At 53.2% G+C, this 14,063-nt stretch overlaps 2 protein-coding genes across 2 annotated transcripts; both read right to left on the bottom strand.

The window, feature by feature from the left end:
• Window positions 1-533: 533 nt before the first annotated feature.
• Window positions 534-2,713, bottom strand: UCN (urocortin). The gene is made up of 3 exons (XM_029232758.1): window positions 2,582-2,713; window positions 1,342-1,588; window positions 534-1,080 (listed from the first exon to the last, which is right to left on the bottom strand). Exon 3 carries the CDS (start codon window positions 1,065-1,067, stop codon window positions 687-689), a length of 381 nt encoding a protein of 126 aa, XP_029088591.1. The 5' UTR covers window positions 1,068-1,080; window positions 1,342-1,588; window positions 2,582-2,713; the 3' UTR covers window positions 534-686.
• MPV17 (mitochondrial inner membrane protein MPV17) lies at window positions 2,239-12,662 on the bottom strand. The gene is made up of 7 exons (XM_029232757.1): window positions 12,138-12,662; window positions 5,292-5,407; window positions 4,981-5,073; window positions 4,792-4,887; window positions 4,511-4,543; window positions 4,200-4,252; window positions 2,239-3,210 (listed from the first exon to the last, which is right to left on the bottom strand). Exons 1-7 carry the CDS (start codon window positions 12,205-12,207, stop codon window positions 3,141-3,143), a joined length of 531 nt encoding a protein of 176 aa, XP_029088590.1. The 5' UTR covers window positions 12,208-12,662; the 3' UTR covers window positions 2,239-3,140.
• Window positions 12,663-14,063: the final 1,401 nt, after the last annotated feature.

The following is a 14,063-nucleotide window of genomic DNA, read 5'->3' as shown; positions in this document are numbered from 1 at the left end:
GGGGACAGGCCTGCACTGACTCGCCCCTGTTGGGGAGGCTGCGCACCGGCGGCCTGGCGCTCGGGTGGTGAAGGACCTGAGCAGGGACCACCCGCCACCCAGCTCGGAGCGCCGCCGCGGGGGAGGGGCTCAATAAAGGGCTAATGCGTCCCGACCCGCGGCTCCTTTCGCTGCTCACTCTCTCAGCCTCGGCTTCGGCGACGATCGCATCACCATCCATCCCAACCTTCTCCTAATCTGGGACCATTTCGGGGGCGGAAGTGGAATGAACCCCTGTTGGGCACCTCCTCCATATCAGGCACGGATTCGCAAGCCCAGTGCCAAGAGGGTCGGTGGTGGTGCGGCGGCACCGGGGCTTGAGTTCCTGGGAGACTTGGGGACGATGGGGACCGCAGGACCCTGGCTGAAAGCAGTTCTCGCGGAGCCCTCCCGCAGCATCTGGTCCCCTCTCGCCGACCTGGGAGCCCCACTTTCCCACGGGTTTACACCCTGCTGTGGTTCCCCGCGCCCCGCAGCAGAGGCCAACGGCTCTTCGGCACTTTTATTAAAAACTAGTAACGCGGAGAGTGCTCAGGGTATCCCTAGGCCGCTCTAGCCCCGCGGGACTGGGTCAGTTCCTGTCGCGCACGTCTCAGCCCGGGGGTGGGGGTGGGGGTCGAGATTTTCGGGGCCCCAGACCCCGCCGATCACTTGCCCACCGAGTCGAATATGATGCGGTTCTGCTCGGCGCGCTCCCTCTGGCTCTGCGTCCGCGCCAGCTCCAGCAGGGTCCGTAGCAGGTGGAAGGTGAGGTCAATGGACAGCGGAGGGTCGTCCCGTCGCGGCCGCTCGCCTGTGATCGCGGATCCCCATCGGCCCTGTCCCGCGCGGCGCGGGAAGCGCTCCGCCAGCAGCAAGAGGAGCGCGCGGGCCCCTCCACCGTGGTTCCGTGTCCCGGGGCTCCAGCGCAGACTTGGGTCCTGGACCCCGGCCGCCGCCGCCTCCGGGCTCCACTGGCTGCTCCCCGGGCGCAGCTGTGCCAGGAGCAACAGCGCCGCCAGCAGCGCCGCGCGTCCCGCCGGCCTCATGGTACCACCGGCCCTGGACACACAGGCGCAGCGCAGGGTCAGGCGCGCCAGGGGTAGTCGCAGGGGGAGCCACTCTCCTTCCCGCGCACTTCCAGCGCCCCTGTCGGGCCCCTGCGACTGCTGCCCGGTGCCCACAGCCTTCCCTCCAGCCCCAGCCGCTGCCCAGTCCTGTGCCACCCTTTTCTCCCTCCCTCCCTCTTGGCGGGTCGCGGTGGGTGAGCTGAGCGCAGTCCCGGTGCTGAGGGAGTCTGGGCGGACGCTGAGAGCCACTCACAGTTTGCCGGAGAGCGTCTGTACCCTGCAGGAAGGAGCTCCCGTCTCGGTCCCTCGGGGCGGGCTGAGGGCGCCTTGGGGAACACGGGGTCTGTCCCGGGACTGCTGCCAGCCTTATATAGCGCCAGGACAGCTCCGGCTGACGTCAGCGAGGAACATGCACTGACTGTAGAGCAATGACGGCCGCAGCTCCGAGTCCGACCCTTGCGGCTGCGAGACCCCGTGGGGCGCGTCTCTGGAAGTGACACCTGGCTCAAGAGAGGGAGAAGCCTGTTGGGGAGTAAAGACTGCTCCAGCCATGAGAGTCCTTCACCTGTTTAGAACAGCCAGCAGTGACCAGGGGGCCTGTCCCCAGACCAGACTAGTCCAGATCTGCAGTCTTCTCTGGCACTTGAAAGGAAGACTGGACCGCGGGGGCTGTCCATGGTGCTGACCTTGTCCTCAGCCTCTAGAAGGGGTCAGAGGCCTCTGGAGAATGCTGTCCTGCTCAGACCCAGTCCCTTGCCCCAGCTATCAGTTCTGTAAACGGAGGCAATCAGGACAGCACTGCTGGCACTCAGCTACCATCATGGTGCCCACCCAAGAAGCGTCTGAGGCAGCTTAAGCTGCCAGGATTTCTGATGTCATTCTAGCCCCAGGATCTCAATTCTAGGGCTGACTGAGGCACCATAAAAAAGAGGCCCTCTGGTCAGGGTGCTTTCAGACAACAAAAGGCTGGTCCATCTGCTTATAGGTTTGCCCCAAAGCAGGAGTTTAGCCAACTTAATTTTTCTCCTGGGAATCACAGCAGCAGTATTACTTTATCTTTGACCTCCAGGTTAAGATCACTGGGTAGGAAGTAAGGAAACTTGCTGTCTTAAGTGTTTGAGCTGCTATAACAAAAATACCATAAACTGGGTGGCTTATAAACAACAAACATTTATTTCTCACAGTTCTGGAGGCTGGGAAGTCCAAGATCATGGTGCCAGTAGGTTTGGTGTCTGGTGAGGACCTGCTTTCTGGTTCACAGATGGCACCTCTTGCTGTCTCATCACATGGCCTCTTTTGTGAGTGTACTGATCCCATGAGCGCTCTGCCCTCATGACCTAATCACTTCCCAAAGGCCCCACCTCCTAATACCATCACCTTGGGCATTAGGTTTTCATCATATAAATTGGGGAGTATATAAACATTCAAACTATAGCATGTGGGTTCAAGTTTCTACTCTGCCTGTAACTCATGGTGTGGACAGGGCACCTCACCTCTGTGGACCTCAGTGTCCTCATCTGTAAAAGATTGGGCTTAGTCGTCTCCAGGCTCTCTCCAAACTCTAGAAAACGGGACTCCCCAGTCGGTTTCTGCTGGGTCTTACTCATTGCCTCTGCAAGTTCCAGATTACCTATTTAGAAATATACTTATGGAGGCACCATATAAAGAGCTTGAGGGGATCCCCCAAAATTGGAGCTAGACTAGGGCTGGGAAGGGTTAGAAAAACAGATGTGTCTATGAAGAGTGGGGATGAGTGGTACTTGCCGGGATATGAGTGTAAACTGAAGGTGACAAAATCATATGGTTCAACAAGTATTTATGGAGTGCCTACTATGTGGTAGGTATAAGACCATTATAAAGGTTTTAGTGATTTCAGCAGGAGTCAGGTTACATTTTAGAGTGAAACAGGCCACTTCAGAGTGCTAACCCCATTAAGTTCTGACCAGCCACCAAACCCTGTGAAAACCAATGTGCCCACTTTGAGGAGGTGGTTTGACCCTTCCAGGGTCAAGCTGCATCACTGCAAGCTTGAAATGATGGAGTGAGGCAGACTTAGAGCCGATGTGCCTTCCAGGACAGGTACGAGTTCCAGATAACAGCAACACACTGGACGACAGCCAACCTAAGGAACAGGGATGGCACCGTGAAGAAGAAGCAGAACAAGGACAAGCAAGCAGGGAGAGATGGGAAAGTACAGTGGGATAAGGGGGATTATTTCCAAGAATGCCCAGATTTAGCTCTCCTTCCTTCAGCCCCCACGGAGGGATGTGTGGCTCAGACGAGAGGAAAACCAGCTCGGGTTCTGGTGCCAGCCCAGAGCTCTGTCTCCTGGACAAAAGCTCCAAAGTTAACCCCCCCCTCAGCCGCCATCTCGCCATGCATGGCTCCATTATTCGTACTCCTGTCCAGGCTCCTTCTAAATACACATCTGTCCGTCTTGTACAGCTGAGATCTCATCTTCCGAAAAATGTGCTGCCTGCCATATAAAGTAGCACCTCCTTCTCTTTATTTTAAATATACCTTGCTCTAGTTTCAAGGAGCACTGCAAGGACCCTAAAGTTTCATTTAGTTCATAAGTCTATACTCCTTTTAGCTGTGCTACTCATGTCCATTTTGAGCCTGTCCCCTCCGAAGAGTTTCATGTTTTTCCCTGTTCCCAAAGCCCCCACACCTCCAATAATTTTAACCACTCATCTTGGTTCCACTATATATTTTTACTGAGATTTCAGCAACTACCTTTATTATCTAGGATAAAATAATATTTTGCAGTGGACTAACCTGACCACGTTCCTACTTGTCTCTTTGGTCTACCTTTCTGCCTAACCTAGGCTGTAGCCCTGCCCCTGCAGACATGCCATCAAAGGTAGAGAGCCCAGGTGGGATGGAGACAAGGACTGTGGAGCAAGATCCTCCCTAGGAAGATGAAAGAAGTCAGCGGGCAGACACTCTGGGATGCTCTGTAATAAAATGCTCAGGAGTCTGAGGAGCTCTGACCAGGGCAGAGTGTTCTGGGGGGTCTAAGGTAGTTCAAGGTTAAAATGAGAATCACTTTGTCTCCAACCGTTCATAATGTGCATCTTCCTTGAAGGGTGGTGTGGGGATCTGTCATACCTGTAATGAAGAGGGACCAGGTAGAAGTTGGCTAACTGCACAGCAGGCCAGAGCTACAACAGAGAGAAGGTAAAGGTTGGTGGGCTGCCTCCATCACCTGACCCCAGACTCCCTGCCTTGCCTGGTCTGACTCCAGCTTCTACAGACAAGAATACGTTGCACAACTGGGTGAGTGCTTCCCTGAGTATGGTGCCCATGTGGGAATGAGAAAGTAATCCCAACTGAGGGATTTCTGTGTCAGGAGGACCCCCAGTCCCTGGCACTTCTGGACTCAAGAAAGAAGAAGAGGCAGCTGAGGTGTCAGCTCTTACATAGTAGTTGGTGATGAGAGCATCAGGATAATCCTGAGGAGACAAGAGAAGGAACAAGTGAACATTTGCATTTCCAGGGAGCTCAGACCTCCTGATCTGAGTATCACATAGAGACTTCTGTTCAGAGAAGACACCCCTGCACCACTGCCCCTCAGCTCTTCTCCTCCAGATCTGGGGCTCTGCCTGCACCTCCACCCTTCCCATCCCCATGAAGCCTGCCTCATTCCCCTGGGCCTGCCGGCCTGCCATCCAGAAATCATCCCCACACCTGCCCAGCTCACCTGCTGGAGTTTGGCCCAATTGTCCTGGGCTGACAGTCCATTGAGTGTCCCTACCAGTGAGAGGAAACAGCCCAGAAAACATGGGGCAAAGCCCCCCTAGTGAAGAGAAATTAAAGCACTGTGAGCACCTAAACCCCTGCCCTCCCTTGACACAGCTCACCCTCCCCAACTCCCTTTCCTTGTGCTCACCTGATCCAACAGCATCTTCTTTAGTGCATCCACCTTGGTGGTGCCAGGGATGAGCCGGTCCAAAACCTTGTACCAGCCTCCTACTACAGGGCCCTGAAAGTAACCCCCAAAGAGGGGAGCAGGGATGCAGAGGGGAGCATTAGGCCTTTACATCACAAAGCTCCTCCCCAGCATATTAGAAACCAAACCCCAGGGGGAGCAGACACTCAAGGCTGGCTTAGATGTGAGAGGGTCCAAGGGAAACTAAAGGATGACAGGGAACTGAAACCACTGTCCAATCCACCGGCAGCCCTGCTGTGGGCAGAACTTACCACAAAGCCACAGCCCAGGGAGACCATGGTCAGGGTCCGGCCAGTCTTGTGTGCCTGCAGACCTCGCCTCTCCACCAGCTGCTGTGAGATAACATCACCCAGGCCCATCAGAGACCCTGTGCAGGGTACACAGGTGTTGTCAGGACACCTCCCAGGGACAAGCTGCCATCCCAAGGAGGGAGGTAAGTCTGCTCACTGAATGAGGCTCTGGCACTCTGAGGCCAGGGGTTTCATTCTGGGGCAAATCGCCAGTCTTTCCTGCTGCTTCAAGGATGGTAACACCTCCCCAAGGGCGGTGATATTTAATATGTGTCCTGTTACAAACTGGGATGAGCAGCCTTGAGCAGGCCAGGGCCCAAGAACACCGCACTGAGCAGTGAAGGAAAGTTGGACTCAGAAACCGCAGGTAGGGGAAGGAGAATCTGAGGTGCCAGGGGCTGAGATGCACTGACTGTCCGAATTGGAAAGGCCTTCCAGATGTTTTTGTGCAAACCCCTTACTCTAGAGTTATGGATGGAAACGAAGGTCCAAGACCTCACATAACCAGTAAGTGGTAGAGCCAAGGCCAAGGACCAGGTGGCTTGATTTCCTAGACAGTGTTCTTTCCAGGACGCCTTACTATGAATAGATCATGTGCAGAACGCTAAGGGATCCTGGGGTTGTTTTTCCCCCCAGCCGAAGGCAAGGCCCTGGCCAATGTCTTCACCTTGGTTTTGGGATCTCTGTTTGTGGAGAACAGCAATAACTCTAAAACGTAAGTGTTCAAATGGTCCCAGGCAGGAGGATGCCTGGCTGAGCTGCTAAGAGTCCCTGCAAGGAAGGATCCTGTCACCTCCCAGCACAGTCAGGTACACCCAGACTTCCCATTCACAGCCTCAGACTGAGCTGCCAACAGGTATTAAGGCCATTTTCTCCCCAGGTCTTTGCACCCGCTTCCCCTCCCCTCACTTGCACAGACATCCAGCTCCAAGTAGCACTAGTAGGACACCCACACCCAGAAACCAAGACAGAAACCATCACTGTTTGGGCTTCCCTGGCTGGTGGCGCAGTGGTTAAGAATCCGCCTGCCAATGCAGGGGACACAGGTTCGAGCCCTGGTCCAGGAAGATCCCACATGCCGTGGAGCAACTAAGCCCGTGCGCCACAACTACTGAGCCTGTGCTCTAGAGCTCACGAGCCACAACTACTGAGCCTGCACTCTAGAGCCCGCGTGCCACAACTACTGAAGCCCGCGTGCCTAGAGCCCGTGCTCCGCAACAAGAGAAGCCACTGCGATGAGAAGCCCGTGCACCACAACGAAGAGTAGCCCCTGCTCGCCGCAACTAGAGAAAGCCCACGTGCAGCAACGAAGACCCAACGCAGCCAAAAAAAAAAAAAAAAAAAGAAACCATCACTGTGACGGTGGTGTGATGGTTTCTAGCAAACACACACTTCTACTAGGGCCACTTGGGAGTGACCGTATGACCTTCAGCTTGCCTGTCCATCACAGTGAGTAATGAGAGTCCCCTCCAGCCCCACAGCCACCACTGTCCCTGTGCCCTCAATTAGCACTGGGCAAACACATCCTCATCCTTGGCCCGGAGCTGGCTCTGACGTCCGTGCTGGCTGCACACTCATTGCTCTTCGCCCGCACCCCTGCACAGCCCTGCCCCTGTGCAGCCTCGTCAGAGGCAGCTGAGTAAGGCTGAGAGCTGGGGTCGGGCTGGGGCACCCACAGGTGACCTAGGCTGCTGGCCTCAGCTGCTGGGACCCCCAGCACACCCACCAAGGGAGCCCTGCCTCTCTTCTCCCTGAAACTCCCAAAGTGGTGGAGGCCCTTCCCAGAACATGGCTAGACATGGCCTCCCAGAGGGCAAGGACAGAATCCTAGACGTCTTTGTTCTCTTATCCCCCACCATACCGAGCCTGGCAGGTGCTCAGAAAATAAACTGGGAGAAATGTCAGAGGTACCACCCAGACAACAAGACTGCCCTGGGAAGGGCACAGAGGACGCCAAGTGTAGCCCAAAGGATGCACCCAGGCTCAAGGTGTGAGGAGCAGTGGGGCTGAAGGCTCGCTCCCCCTCCACAATTGGCACTGAACACCCTATCCCCTCTCCCTAACAACTTGGGGTCACCAGCTGCGTGCCCAGGGAGGGGAGGGAGCTGTTGTGGCCATGCATAAGGGAAGAGTGACCCTGACGAGGCCTGGGGAAGGGGGAACAGAAAGACAGTCACTGCTTAAATGAAGGGACTAACAGTTTGACATTTGGCAAGATGTTTACAGTATACAAAAGGGCTCTCATACATTTAATCCTCACAAAAGGTCTGGAAGGTAGAGGTCACACTTCCATTTAATGTCTTTGAGAGATGAGGTGACTTGCTAAGGAGTGGAGCCTAAAACCAGGCCTTCTCTCAAGGAGGTACAGGAGGCCAGGGAATCCCCAGCAGAGGCTGAGACCTGGGCTCAGGGGCCAGTGGGCACCAAGAAGCTCCTGTGGCTGCTACTCATGGGGGGTTCCTGCCCAAACAAGGCCCCAAAGGCCTGCATATCAAAGACACTTCCTGGACTAACGCACTTCCTCTCTGTCTTTCACTCCCCAGAATGTGACCACCTCTGTTCCTTGTCACCTTGTGGGGAGGGCAAGCAGCAATATTCTTGGGAAAGAAACAGTCACAAAGAGAGGGGTGTTTTCAATCTTCACGGCTTACCAACAGTCACACAAGCTAAAGGCAGAGCAGGAGTGAAAAGCAAAGTCCCTGACGTGCAGTCCCACAGTCCTGCAACCCTGCAGCCTTTGAGAAAGATGGATTCCAGGCCCCCAAACCATGCCCATCAGGCCTGAGAGACAACCAAGCAGCAGGAGTGAGCAGGTGGTGTGTAGCCTGTAGCCCTGCCAGTTCTGTCCATTTCAGACAGAACCATGCCCAGTTCCCCCTCCGGAGGAACACAGATCATGAGGCCCCGTGGGCCTGCAGCAGCTCCAGGGAGCTCTAAGGCTTTGGTCTAAGCACAGAGCAAGGCCTTTTTTGGTCAGAGTGATTGAGCAGGAAGGGCTGACATCCAGATTCCTCATCCCACCTTCCCCAACCCAGAGCCCAAACAGACCCCAACCGTCCTAGGCTCTGGGAGTCCCTTGGACGTATTTGGTTGACCTGGACCCTCCAGTGCTCTGGCTCCCCTTTCCTTGGACTTGTTTCCAGGGCGTTGGGACTACAGGCCTGCCGAGACATAATGCCTGAGCCCCGATGGGGCAGGACAAGGGGCTGCCGGGCGGTGATGCCCCAATGCCAGGCTGGGCGCAGAGCCCAGCGGGCAGACGCTGGCGTGGGTGTGACATCATGCCCCTGGGTAGGTGCCAGTTCTCATGCCGTCACTCGCCACCAGATTCAGCAGAGTGGGGCGGGGGGTAGGGGTTGGGGAGTGCCTGCATCTGAGCACAGATCTATTTGGGATCACCTTCTGCCCGCTAGTGGAAAAGCCCCAACTTCCATGCCCTCATCCTAGGCATGGGTGGGGGTAAGTTCTCTACTTCCCCTATTTTGTTCCTCTCCTGGCTTTTGTGTGTTGAGTCTTAGATGCAAGAAACCAAAGTATTAATGGAAGATGAGAAAACTGAGGGGCAGGAAGTTGGAATGAGGAGCAGGAAACTGTCCTTAGCTATGGGAGGCCTGGGTCGGCAGGTGTAGCTGCTGGCAGGGGGCCAGGGTGCTGTCTCATTCCTCTCCAGAAGTCTCCAATAATTAAATAGCCACCTGGGGTAGGGGCTTGGTCTGGCAGAGCGTGGAGGGAGCTGAAGCCCAGCAGTGACAGGGGAGCGCCTCCTCTGGGATCCGTGGGAGTGCTCTCCCCACTCCTGGCCTGAATCCTTCCCACTGCTAGAAAGCAAGACAAAATGGAGGGTTCTGCAGCTTGTCAGGTACCTAAGCCCAGACCAGCTGGAACTATACTCAGCATTCTGAGGTCCCAGGTGTCTCAATTGCAGGGCAGTGTATTGGGAAGTGCCCCAGGTTCTAATGCCAGCTCCACCACCGACCATGAAACCTCATGCATATCACTCCTCCCTCGTGCCTCAGTTTCCTTCTCTGTAGTATCAGGGGCTGGACTGGATGGTCTCTAATGCCTGTTGAGCTCTCACATTCAGATTGCAGGGAAACCAGTGTCTGCAGAAGCTCAGCTCCTTCCACAGCAGGACCAGAGTGGCCTAAGATGGATGGAACTGGGCCCCCTGGAGACTGGAAGGGCCCTCAGGAAAGGATGAGAGAAGGCTGACTTAGACTCTGCAGAACACACAGCAGACCTTTGCCCAGGCTGCCCTGTTCCTGACTCTGGCTTGGCCCAAAATAGGTGTACCAGACACTTCTTTTGAACCATATCAGATCTTTTCGATTCACTTATCTCTTACTGCAGCCACCACTGCAGTTCAGCTGATAGGTCCTTGTCTCAGGCCTGTGCCTTACCTGAGGCTGAGCTACTGGTGCTTTACCTGGGGGTGATGCCTGTGCAACCTGGTAGAGCACAGAGCACAGGCATCAACATCCCATGTGGCAAACCTTTGACCAACGTGGGATGGAGCCGGTGGGTAAAGGTTTCTCCTTTTCTCCAGAAAAGACTATTCACCCATAAAGTCCTAAGAGGCATTTCAAAGAGCTTCTCGGTCAGTTTTAAGGGACTGAGCAGCCATGTGCCCTAAGCAGTGTCCATTTGATAACGCACCCTTCTATTGGCTGTCCCTCTTCCCTCTCTCCCCACCATGGATTACTTCCTAACAAAGTACCTGCAAAGAAGCTTCAGACTCTACTTTTTGGAGAACCGAGGCTAGATGGTTATCCATGTTCCAAATTTATGGCTAGTGGAACAAACCCAACCCAAGCACCACTATAAAAATAAGAGCTTGTTGTTCTTGGGTTGCCAACACTCATACAAAGGGCCAACTCCTGGAGCCTTTAAGTTTCTTGAGCATTTTCTGATTTCTAAAGCCTTTTCAGAGATAATCCCTACACTGACTCTGTGAGGTCATATAACTAAACTCAAATTCTAAACGAGGAAACTGAGGCTCAAAGAGGTTTATTTTCTTGTCCCGATTCACACAGCTACTAAGTGCTATGGCTCTGAGATTCAAACCTTGGTCTTCTAACTCCAAGTCTGAAATCTCTGTTCTCTTTTCCAGTGTGATGAGCTATGCCATGGGACCTTAGGAACTACTGTGCTGGGATCTAAAAACAGCTCAGTGAGCTAAATCCACTTCCCCCCTTTATTAGTTTGATTCGAGTACACTGAGCAGCAGGGAAGGAAAAGTCTGAAAGGTCTGGGAAAGTCTGAGAAAAGTGCTACCTAGAGGTTGCTTCAGGGCTGAGATACTGGCACAGCCTCAGGAAGACTCGGGGTGTGGAGCCACAGCACTCCAGCACTGACAGACCAGCACCCCAGTTCAGCTACGTATCTGCACTTGGACCCCTTGGAGCTCTAGCTCCTGCCTTCGTCAGCTGCAGATCCCTTGGGTAAGGAAACACAAGGACCATCCTTCCCTCCCTATTCTTGATGGCCACAAAGGGGAGGGGGGAAACTTCCTTCTGGCAGTTAGGGTCCCTGAGGGAATCTGAGGCTGGGCAAAGGGCCCAGCGTGTCAGTTCCCATCACAGCCACCCAGTACAGCATGAGTCACCACACACGCAGCCAGGTGAGTCATGCAGGCTGACGGACACTCTGAGGACAGGATGGGGGATAGCTGGGCACAGGAGGCTGGAGAGGGGCCCAGGGAGGAGCAAAAGACTCCTTGGCCAGTCACTCAGTGAAGTTCCTAGTGCTGATGTGGGGCTATTCCAGTAACAGGAATTCTGTTGTATCCTGGCTTTCAGTAGCATCCCCCCACCCCACCCCTTTTTAACAGTCTTCCTCTCAGAAGCCCATGGTCCTCATTAGAATCCTGTTCCCTTCCTCTAAACATAGGCAAGACCTTATCTTAACTGGTCACTCTCACACTGCCCCAATAGTCACAGGCCTTCCAATCCTTCCCCCTATAAAATTTATCTCTGTGCCATCTCCTCTCATATTAGCTAATCTGCAAAATGAGATGAAAATAAATACAGGTAAGTCACTGGGTTACCTTTGTGAGGTCGCTACTCAATCACTGGATTTAGAGTAAAAATAAATCCTTGATTAGTATATTGTTTGAGGATACATCCATAGATAGTAAACTATAAGAAAAGCAAGAGAATGATATAAACAAAACTGAGGAAAGTGGTTATTTCTTAGGATGTATGAATTAGGGACAGGCATTCAAGGGGTCTCAAAGTTGGGTACTGATACAGGAGCATTCAGTTTACTTTTATTTCAATGGTACACACATATCTTAATCATTTTTTTGTGTGTATTAAGATATATTTCACAATAAGAACAATACTAAGAAAAATAAACTGGGGTAAGAGTCTGATTCCAGCACTTATTAGGTGTGTGATCTAATGTGGACCCAAGTAATCTTAGCCCACTTTGTGTCCCCACCTTTGTGGGGACCCTATGAGATAATGTGTGCTGAAAGTGTTTTGCACACTGTGAAATGTTAAAGGAGCCTTTGTTATTGTTCATTTTCTAAGTTAAGGCCTCCTCGGGGCAATGCCTTTCTTTATCCTAAGGGGATGACTCCTCAGGTTTGTGAGGACTTTCAGATCCTACTTTATAGCCAGGTCATCTATGCATAGCCCTTTCCTTAAGAACAGCCTGGGGACCCTCCCTCCAAAACAGACTGGGGTGAGAGCCAATCCTTCAAGGGGTCTGAATAAAAGCAAAAAATGATGGCGGGGGTGCAGCGAGCTTCTGCCTCCCAGATCAGCCTGCGCTGGTACCACTAGGTCCCACAGGGACACTTACCAGCTGTCAGGACCTGTACTTTCCACGGGTGAGCTGTCAGAGCCCGCTGGTATGCCCGCCAAAGTGCCATGCTTTCTGTCAAGGCGAGAGGAGAGGGGGGTCACCCCCACTGCCCCTCTCCACAGTTAAAGAGACTTTTGTCCTTCCCTTAGGCCCACTCCCTCTTCCCCTCCCGCTTCTAAATGGGCAGAGGCTTCCTGGACAGCTTCCTGTCACAGGGATCGCCTTAGGCAATCGGGGAAGAGAGGAAAGCTGTGGGCGGCTATGGAATATCGGTGGCCGCCACCCGCCACCCCACCCCCAGCCCTGAAGCAGGTCTATCTGGGGGCCTCTGTCCGGACCGAGACATACAAGAGGACAGGTTTGCTCTGGCTTTCACCCAGAGCCTGGTCGGTCCCCAGATTCAGACTCTCAGTTGGAACCACCCCGCATCCTTCCTGAGCCCAACTCCACCCCAGAAAAACGGCCTCTGACTCCCTGGGCCTGGAATGGTCACAAACGCTGCTGCCGCTACGGGATCGCTGCGCTTTGAGCGGGTGGCCGCGGAACTCTCGCTACTCACCAGCGCGCGAGCTCAGCCCCTCCCACGTGACCTGAGCGGCGGAGGGACTTCCGCCCCAGATCCCGCCCCTTCCGCTCGGTTGACCCCTAGGCTTTCCCCTGCATCCAGGGCCGGAACGGGAGTGGATTCAGCCACTAATACCGTGGAGAGGGGCTCGGCTCGGTCTGCGCTGAGTCTTGGTGCGGGGCCCGCCTGCCCACGTGGGTCCGACCTCTGTCTGCTTCTGCCCCTTCTCTCCCTGCTGCACGGGCCTCTTAACCTGGGTAGACTCTCACTGTTCCCGCATCCCGGAACTGGCCAAGGTCCAGACGTCGTTCTCGGTGTCAGGAATCATAGTTTGGAAACTATTAGCCATAGTTAAATGCGTGCGTGTGTGTTACTTTTTTTAAAAAAATGTCTGTAAGTTCTTCACTAGCCTCAACTGTGAGCTCCTGAATGGGTGGAACTGGGTCTTGTTGGTATTTGTCGTCCTCATAGCAACTAGTTCAATGCTTTGTGCACGGTAGCCTTTAGAAATGCTGCGTAAAGATGACTGTTCCATGGAAATAATTCGGATTACAGAACCTCCAGTTTAGATACTGGTTTCATAACTAGCGGGTTTGCAGCCTTGGTCATCAGTAGACTTGAAGTTCCTCATCTGTTAAATTAGGAGGTTGGACTTTGTTTTCAAACTGGGCTCCTCAGTTTTAGGGCTTTATAGATGTTTGGGGAAGGGGTATCACAGGTTCTTCTTTACCTAAGCTTTTAAAAAATACATGTATACTTCTAGAAAAAGCCACATTTAAACAAGGGCCCACAACTAAAACTGTTAGGAAACCAATAGATGAGGTGATTTCCTAATCCCTTTCCAGCTCTAACATTCTAAAATTTTGTGAATATACTGCAACATCCTTTCTAGGGTAGTGGAAACATTCACAAGGCTGACAGCCTTTGCTTAATCATCCCTAGGGAGCTCACACTTCAGGAGGCAACCATATCTGACTCTTTCAGGGTCTTTACCTGGCTAGCTCCAGCCCCAGTTTACTCAATTCCTATATGATTAAGGCAGGGAGAATCCTGTAACAGATAACTGGAGAAACACAGTAAGGAGGCAAGAGAATTCGATGTCAGAAACATTTAACTAAAGCTTTCTATATGCAAAACACCATGCTAGAGGAGTAAATTTACACTAGTAATAGGAGACCAAATGTGCTAAGTTGGAAAGTTGTATTCTGAAGTCAGACTGTCTACCACCACAGTTATGTGGTGTAGTTATGTGGCCTTATTCAGACTGCTTAACCTCTCAGAATCTTATCTTTGTCAAGTAAAATGGGGCAATACCAACCTCATAGGGTTAAATTAAGTAACATATGCTAAAGTACTTG

The sequence above is a fragment of the Monodon monoceros genome, unplaced genomic scaffold, assembly GCF_005190385.1.
Source record: "Monodon monoceros isolate NGI ecotype Baffin Bay Population unplaced genomic scaffold, NGI_Narwhal_1 Super_Scaffold_19, whole genome shotgun sequence".
Lineage (NCBI taxonomy): Eukaryota > Metazoa > Chordata > Mammalia > Artiodactyla > Monodontidae > Monodon > Monodon monoceros.
The sequence above is the reverse complement of the archived record's forward strand: the minus strand, read 5'-3'. Positions and strand labels throughout refer to the sequence as shown.